Source organism: Onthophagus taurus, chromosome 8, assembly GCF_036711975.1.
Source record: "Onthophagus taurus isolate NC chromosome 8, IU_Otau_3.0, whole genome shotgun sequence".
Taxonomy (NCBI): Eukaryota; Metazoa; Arthropoda; class Insecta; order Coleoptera; family Scarabaeidae; genus Onthophagus; species Onthophagus taurus.
In genome coordinates, this window is record NC_091973.1 from 12926454 (window position 1) to 12935542 (window position 9089).

Below are 9089 nucleotides of genomic sequence, written 5' to 3' on the forward strand. Positions count from 1 at the left end.
AAGAAAAAGATCCGCACACCTCGTATTATAGCAATTCCCTCCGTCAATGGTAGTGGTATCGCTAGTAAATCAGGAGGTTTTCTACCATTTCTCGTACCTTTATTTGCTGGTTTGTCGGCCGCCGGTGCACTCGCATCCGGTGTAAGCAATGTCGTCAAAGCAGTAAAAGATGTGAGAGCAGCTAAAGAAAAATTTATCGAAGACCGACGGCATAACAAGGAAATGGAAGCGATAGCAATCGGAAAACAAAAATCCGGTCAAGGTCTTTTTCTAAAACCATATCGCAAAGGATTGGGTTTATTTTTAGGAAACAAAAAATCAAAAAACTCTCGCAGACGCCCTTAACGGATGATATTATTATGCGTTATGGGCGAGAAAACATACCTAATTTTAGAGGAGTGTACATGCGTCATACATTACCTAAAAAACCGCTTAAAAAGGAATGTGCAGTAGTTAATTTAGATTCAATTCAAGGATCTGGCACGCATTGGGTTGCATATTATAAGAATAATAATTTAGTGCAATATTTTGATAGTTTTGGTAACCTAACGCCTCCTAAAGAACTTCTAAATTACTTTGGACCCAATACAAAACTATTTTATAATCATAAGAGATATCAAAAATTTAATGCAGTCAACTGTGGACATTTATGTTTAGATTTTTTAGAGAAAGTACATTTAAAATAAGACCGTGATGAATGATCATTAGTCATGTCTTGTACATTCACGTTGCAAGGCAGGAAGAATATCCTTTCAGCCGATTATTATCCTCCTCTAGAATTGGAGGAAACATCGGAGTACGCATTAGGCTTGATAGGTCTATTTACGTACAATAGTATTCCAAATATCGAGACGGGATGTAATAAAATATACTATGGAGGTAAAGGAGAATTTATCGAAATACCTACAGGTTCATATGAAATAAAAAACATAAATGATTACGTGCGAGAACAATTACTTAAAAAGACTAATAAACAGGATACGGATGAAGATCCTTTTATTAGCATTAAACCGAACCATAATACGTTGAAGTGTGTAATTATTTCTAAAACGGAAATAGATTTTACTAAATCAGATAGCATTGGATCAATGTTGGGCTTTAGCAGTAAAATAATAAAACCGGGAGTAATGAGCGAGTCTGATCAACCAATACAAATAATCAGAGAATCAAGTATACGCCTCGAGTGCAATTTCATAACGAGTGCTTTTTACGATAACGAGAGATCGCACACCTTGTTCGAATTTTCACCTCAAGTTGCTCCAGGTTATGCTATAAATATAGAACCAAAAAACATTGTTTATTTACCTATAAGCAGTCGTAGAACGATCAGCAACATAACCTTGTCTATTATCGATCAAAACGGTAAACCTGTGAATTTTCGCGGTGAGGAAATAGTTGTTAGACTTGAATTGAAGCGAATTTTATAAAAAAGAAAATGGGATTAGTATTCAATTCATCATCTTGCGGATATAAAAACGTGATAAAACATCGTGGAACTATAATTGGTGCCGGGTTGTCTACCAAACAACATCAACGTTTAACCAACGAAAATAAATTGTTTTTAAAATCGCTTGGATTTAAAATTAAAGCCCAAAAATGAGTGCCGAAATTTTAAATGTGTACGATGCAGCAATATTTGATGATAGTTTATCGAGTGAAGAATATCATACATATCTACCTCGCATACAATCATTCAATGCGAGTGATGAAATTAGAATACCAATAAACCATCAAGATATATACACATATCCCCACGCTAGCTATATTTTTATTCAGGGGAAAATAGAAGAAACGCCTGCTGTTGGAGGAACTGGAGATGTTCAACTAGTTAACAATGCTTTTTTATTTCTATTCGATGAAATACGATACGAGATAAATGGTGTTGAAATAGATAGAAACATAAAACCCGGAATTACATCAACGATAAAGGGATACATTTCCTATAGCGATAATGAAAGTAAAGCGCTGCAATCAGCAGGATGGATTCCTAAACCGCAAAATAAACAACCAACGTTTATTACTCCTCATTTCACTGCTTGCATACCTTTAAACTTTATCTTAGGATTTGCTGAAGATTATAAAAAAATCATTATTAATGCTAGACAGGAGCTAGTATTATTAAGAGCTCGAAATGATGATAATTGCTATAAAAATAGTTTAAAAAATAGTACGAAAGAAATGAAAATATACCTCACCAATGTCGATTGGAGAATACGACATATAACTGTAAATGATAAACATCGTTTACAATTATTAAATGCTCTTAATAAGGATATGCCTATATTGTTACCGTTCCGAAAATGGGAATTGTTTGAATTACCTTCTCTACGTCCTACAAAGAAAGATATTTGGTCTGTAAAATCGAGTACTAGCTTGGAAAGACCTCGATATGTTATAATTGCATTTCAATCTAAAACAAAAGACGATGCTACTTTTGATTCATCCGATTTTCAGCATGCCAACATGAATAATATTAAATTACACCTAAACTCTTCTCATTATCCATACGATAATTTGAATTTATCCATGATTCAAAAACGTTATGGAAACGCCTACAATATGTATACAAGCTTCAGAAAAAGCTATTGTGGGGGAAATAAAATTGGAGAACCACTACTGGATTTTAATCAATTTCATGATATACCGCTTTTCGTTATAGATTGCTCCAAACAACTGGAAAGTATAAAATCCTCTACAGTTGATATTAAACTAGATTTGGAGAGCGATGTTGCATTTAATGATAATATTTCTGCGTTCTGTCTCATAATTCATGATACTATCATACAGTATAGACCGTTAACAGGTTTAGTACAAAAAATTATTTAGAAAAATGATTATTAAATTTTTATTATGTATCTGCTGCTACTGGTGCTACATTCACGCTGAACATTTTAATCTAACTTACTTTAAAAATGGATCTAGTTCGCTTACTCATAATGTTCGAAACCGCAACAGTCAGATTCAACTGGAAGTAGCACCATTTTCCAGTGAAATGCTTAATTTAAAAACGGTAAAAAAAAAGAAAAAAAATCCTGTCAACATCGATGAGAATAATTCATTAACTTCAATAACTTTAAAGCCTACGGAAACACCGATAACGACAATATTTCCATTAACTTTAAAACCCTACAAAACAACGCTAACAGATTTAAAACCTTCTGCAACTGTAATATCTCATAAAACGGAAGCTAATGAAAGCGTGAACTGCATGAATGATTTAAAAGATTGTAAATTATGGAATAAGGACCTGGATGCGAGATATGTAAGATTATCGTTAATGGCTCATAGAGATCTTACAGATTTAGAAGAATGTCGTGAGAATGTAAAAAATTTGGATTCAATTCAGAAAATAGCAACATTAAAAGAAGCGCTCGATGAAAAGTTGCAGGAAATTATTGAAATAAGACAAGATTTGGCAAATTGTATGGCTCAAAATTCAGGTTTACGGTTGGAAATATCTATGTGGGCTAGTAAGTGTGAACAAGAAGTGTTGCCTAAACCGCAACTTCAGGTTGCAGCGAATGCGATATCTACAATTAGCCCTGAATGTAGTTGGCACTGTTCTTCATGCGAACAAGAAACAAGAAGGCTAAAATCTAAATTAAATACATGTAATTCAATAATTTTAAGAGAAGGAGGGAAATGAGTAGGAAGGTCAAGTTTTGTCGAAGTGTAACCGTTCATGAAATCGAATTAGTTGATATCGAGATTCCTAGCTGGGAACAAGCAGCCAGAGATAGAGCAAGATTTTTGAAGCGAATTAAAGAAACAGAGAAATTGATATCTCCAATTCTAAAACATTCACATCGTTTGAAAATTATGGCATCACGAAATCCAATAAAAATCATTGATATGCAGGGCTTTACTCTATTATCAGGGTTTCGGGTAAAAGAATTAGCTATAAGTGATGGTTACTCGATTTCCCATTTCCTTTTTCAAGCGGACGTAGCTCATGAAAAGCTTAATAAACGCGAACGACGACAGATTGCTTGGGAACAAAACAACTTACATCATTTAAACTATGACTATGGATATGTAGCCTACAATCGACTTAGAGAAATTCTGCTCGAGCATACATGTGAAGCGGAGGTGATATTTGTAAAGGGTTCGCAAAAGGAAACGGTGTTACGGGATTTACAACCAGAGACAAAAACTGTAATTATTAATTTACAGGATAATTTAAATTGTCCATTACTTTCAACATCGCAAAATAGTTGTGTATATCATAATAATTCATTTAGTAATTGCGCAATTGAAAATGTAAAGTTAATTTCAAAATTTTTAAAATTAGGTTTGAATAAATTAAACTAAGAAGAAATGTTAAAGTGTACATGTAAGTAAATATAATAAAAAACAATAAAAATTAACTTTTTTTATTTTTTCTCTAAAATTCTATACATTTTTTCGTTTAAATCAACGATTTTTTCTAAAATATTGATCATCGTCTTATTTTCCGATAACGATTTTTGGGGGGCTTTTTCCAATCCTCTAGGGGCATAACAGCGGGAAGATCTGGGTGTTTCCAACGGGATTAGTGTTGGAGGGGGTGCCACTCTTTCATATCGATGGGAATGTCCCCATGCTTGTCGGGTAGATCTAGGTGTTTCCAACGGGATTAGTGTTGGAGGCGATGCCACTCTTTCGTATCGATGGGGATGTTCCCATGCTTGTTGTAAATCCGATATGCCCCGCGCATAGTCCTCATCATGACCATTAATTGCGATGAGCTCCTCATCATCCATTACCTCACCTTTCGAGCGAGGTGAGGGTGACCTGGGACTATCACTCTCCTGCCAAGTTGCTATGAGTAAAAAGCAGAAAATATAATTTATTAAAGAGATAAGAATTAAAAAAGAAAAAATTAAGTACTTACTTTCAAAAGAATCGCTGGATTTTTTCGCTACATCTTTCGAGTGAGGTGAGGGCGACTTGAGGTTCTCGTTTTCCTCCCAAGCCACTACAAAAAAAAATAAATAAATAAAAAGGTAGGAATTAAATAAGAATAAATTAATTACTTTCAAAGCCATCGCCGACTTCTTTCTTCACACCCCCAACATGTTTTTGCGTAGGATGATGGGATTTCTCCCGTCTCCGTACCATTTCTATGATCTCACACCAGTTAACATCGCATTTCGCATCTAATTATGAGACAGTAATAGTAAAACAATAATAAACTCATATGAAATTTTAAAAATAAATAAACATTTACATGTGTACTATTTACCGTCCACCACCTTGCAATCGGAACCGAAAATTTCGATTTCCGTTGCTCCATAATCACGTTCATTAATATAAAGAATATATTTTGGCATTTTGAATCGTTACAGTAGCACAATACGGTAAGAGAACAAACTATGAGAAACGGTAAACGATCAGGCGTATTTATATGAAGTTCATATCATTTGAGGTGCAACGGTTTTCTTTCAAATAATTTTTTTCTTCACCGCATGAGGAAAATTTGCAACCATCGCGTCTGTGGTTCAACATATTTTTTTTTAGCAAAACGATAGACATTTCCTCTTCTGCGGTGTCATGTAGGTTTACAAAATCCTTGATAGTTGCTGGCATTACGTAAGAGGAAAATATTTCTTACGTATCTATCACGTATGTGGTTCAACGATTTTTTTAAAAACGATTGAAACTTCCACTTTTGTGGTGTCTTGCATGTTTACAAAATCTTAGATAGGTGCAATCGTTTTTCCTCGCCACGGTTTTCCGCTTTAACATAATTACACAAACGAAAAATGTTTTTTTCCAACAACCGTGCGGTTCAACAGATTTTTAAAACGATAGAAATTTCCTATTTTACAAAAAGATTAATTTCTAATTAATTCGAGAAAATTTTGTTATATGCGGTCCAACGGATTTTTTTTTAAACAATAGAAACTTCCTCTTCTGCGGTGTCATGCAAGTTTACAAAATCTTTGATAGTTGCTATCATTTTTTCTTGCCACACTCTTCCGTTTTAATTCAATTATCCCAGCAAATTTTTTTTGCGTGTGCGGTCCAACGGATTTTGAATCGCAAAATGAGGTTTTTTAAATTAGAACTATCTAATCCAAATAATTTCCTATATAAACGCTGCAGCCTAGAGGATTTATCATTTGTCGAATATCACTACACGAGTTCACATTACAAATATTATTCACGATGCCTAAATTTTTAAAAAAAAAACTTCGGTAGTTCCTACATCTTTTCCTACTAAAACAGTTAAAAAGTGTAAAACCAAGCATCCCCTTTCGGGAAGCGATAAGGAAGACGAAAAAGAATTGGCTATCTCCGACAGCAGTTCAAGCTCCTCTTCAACTAGAGATAACATATTTGATGCAGAATTAAAAGCTGCTAACGTGTCAGTTTACGAAAGGAAGCCAAAAATATCGTGTATGGAATTCAAGATTGGGGAAATACATCCAATAGTTACTTTAAAGCAATTGTTTAATGCAAAATATCCGACTCTATTGGTGGAGCTGAACGAGAACATTGTCTTTCTTCCGGAAAGGTATTTATATCAAGTCAGCAATCAGTTTGTTGAGATGGTTAATTCGGGGGAACATCCCCAAATTGGTTTGACGTTAGTCAATCGTAAATTTGTAGGGAAAGACATGCTTTTACATGAATTTGAATTCATAAAAGTTTAAAATTTTTTTTTAAATTAGGTATATTTAGATGCTTAAATTAGAATAGATTAATAGAGTTTACACCTAGATATAGTTAGATCATAATGGAAATTGTAACAATTGAAACTGTTAAAACAACTAGAAAGTTATTGAATCTCTGTAGATCTGAGGATGAATTTAAAAGATTACAAAAATTAAATAGAGGAAATATTCGATTACTAACTAAGCTTTTACGTACTAAAAATGGAGGAATAGGGGTTAAGAGGCATTATCAATCAATCTTATGCGATCTACAACAAATACACTTAAAAATTGTAAATAGTTTAAAAGTAGTGAAAGGGGTTAAATATGGGAAAGGATTACATAAGAAACGCAGCGATCTGATTAGATGGCAAGACATAACTTCCGCTTTTCAATCTCGTGTTCGAACTGGAGCTATCATCAATTTAGTGCACAAAGAGCCCAAAACATTTTTAGATGATTGCATATTTCTTATAAAATCGAGAGTGCAAAATGTATTAAAACGTGAAATGTCCGGGATAAAGATGAACTTAGAACTTTCCGCTAATTTCATCATTCCTACAAGCGGAGAAGAAGATGTTAAATATTTTAATACATCCAACGCTGTAGTATTGCAGTCTTCTTCCATTACTACTATATTGAAGGGTTTTAATGAGGATATATGTAATCAGGCAAGTACTTTTTACATTTCTAAACATTCATCTATTTATTTTTTATTTATTTCTTTTTTGTAATTATTTAGATCGGGGAGTTCGCTGAACGCAATTCCGGATGGTCATTCGTTTCAATTAACTATTTATTGGTATGTATCAATAAATATTCTCCGTTACTAGCAGGAACCTATATTCCACTACCTCCGAAATTATCAACACGGAAAAAAGGCGTCATTCTCAATATACGTAATAATGATAATCTATGCTTCATATATTGTATACTGGCGGGTTTGTATAAAATGTATTCATGCGAAATGAATTCTTATTCGAATTTTAATATCGAAAAAATGTTTAATGTAAACGGAATTGAATTTCCGATTACATTAACAGATATTTCTAAGTTCGAAAAACTAAATCCAACAATTTCTGTTAACGTTTTTGGATTCAATGATGAACTAGATTTAATAGGCCCCTATTTTCATACAAAACAGGTAAAAGAAAATCATTTTAATTTATTAATTCTAGAAAGTAACAGCTTACATCATTATTGTTTAATACATGATTTATCTGCTCTATTATATAAAAAAATTACTAAAGATAAGACTAAACTATATATATGTGATCGTTGTCTTAATCATTTTAATAAACAAATTCTATTGGAAAAACATTCCTTAAATTGTATGAATCATAAAGCTGTCAAGATTACTCTCCCTGAGAAACGTATTTTACAATTTCAAAATTTTAAGGCACTAATCAGAAAGCCATTCGTAATATACGCAGATTTTGAATCATTACTCAAAAAAATTGATGGTTGTCCTAATACAGATACAAAATCATATACGTTGAATTATCAATTACATGAAGCTTGCAGTGTAGCATTTAATATCGTTTGTTCATATAATAATAGCTACAATAGCTTTAAATTGTATCGAGGAAAAAATCCTCAAACATGGTTTATAGATCAATTAGAGCAACTTAGCCGAGAACTTCATTTAATTTTAAAAGCTAGTACTACAAATATCATAAAGAAACTGACTCCAACTGAAATATCCATATATCATTCCACATATAACTGTCCTGTATGCCATTGCGAATTTTCCGTTGCAAATCCTAAAGTTCGACATTATGATCATTTCACAGGAAATTTCATTTCTCCGCTTTGTATGAACTGTAACTTACAAATTAAACTGGATTATAGTATACCGATTTTTTTTCATAATTTTAGCGGTTACGATATACATCTCTTCGTTTTAGATCTTGTTGAAAAGTATGATGTCAGCATTATTCCGATCAATCATGAGACATACATTTCTTTATCGGTTAAAATCAATCAAATTAAATTTATATTTCTAGATAGTTATAGATTTATGGCAGCCTCATTAAATGAGCTTGTATCCAATCTCAAACCGGAGCAATTAATTCATAGCAAATTTCATTTTCCTAATCCCGATCTATTCAAGTTAATTACACGCAAAGGTATTTATCCTTATGATTATATTGATCATTTCGATAAATTTAAAGAAACTTGCTTGCCTGAAAAACAACATTTCTTTTCATTACTCACAAAGGAGAGCATATCTGACGATAACTATTCACATGCAATCAACGTTTGGAATTCATTCAATTGTGAAACATTAGGTGATTATTCAGACATATATTTAAAAACGGATGTTCTTCTTCTATCGGATGTATTCGAAAATTTTAGGAATTTAACAATGACTCATTATGGATTAGATGCCGCTGCGTTTTATACCGCTCCAGGTTTAAGTTGGGCTGCTTCTTTGAAATATACTCATGT

General features: G+C 32.9%; 2 protein-coding genes across 2 annotated transcripts; one reads left to right on the forward strand and one right to left on the reverse strand.

Moving 5' to 3' along the window:
* Positions 1-1596: 1596 nt before the first annotated feature.
* Positions 1597-2826, forward strand: LOC139431194 (uncharacterized). Its single transcript, XM_071198832.1, has one exon. The coding sequence runs from the start codon at positions 1597-1599 to the stop codon at positions 2824-2826; it is 1230 nt and encodes a 409-aa protein (XP_071054933.1).
* Positions 2827-4357: 1531 nt separating this feature from the next.
* LOC139431035 (uncharacterized) lies at positions 4358-7640 on the reverse strand. The gene is made up of 2 exons (XM_071198602.1): positions 5016-7640; positions 4358-4957 (listed from the first exon to the last, which is right to left on the reverse strand). The coding sequence occupies exons 1-2, from the start codon at positions 5098-5100 to the stop codon at positions 4374-4376; spliced, it is 669 nt and encodes a 222-aa protein (XP_071054703.1). The 5' UTR covers positions 5101-7640; the 3' UTR covers positions 4358-4373.
* Between the last annotated feature and the right edge of the window lie 1449 nt (positions 7641-9089).

Bases quoted from the DNA above. Each gene is read 5' to 3' on its own strand.
- LOC139431194 (XM_071198832.1), top strand. From the start codon at position 1,597: ATGAGTGCCGAAATTTTAAATGTGTACGATGCAGCAATATTTGATGAT.
- LOC139431035 (XM_071198602.1), bottom strand. From the start codon at position 5,100: ATGGTACGGAGACGGGAGAAATCCCATCATCCTACGCAAAAACATGTT. The intron at 4,958-5,015 runs GTAATTAATTTA...TTTTTTTTGTAG, and splicing joins AGTCGGCGATGGCTTTGAAA to TGGCTTGGGAGGAAAACGAG.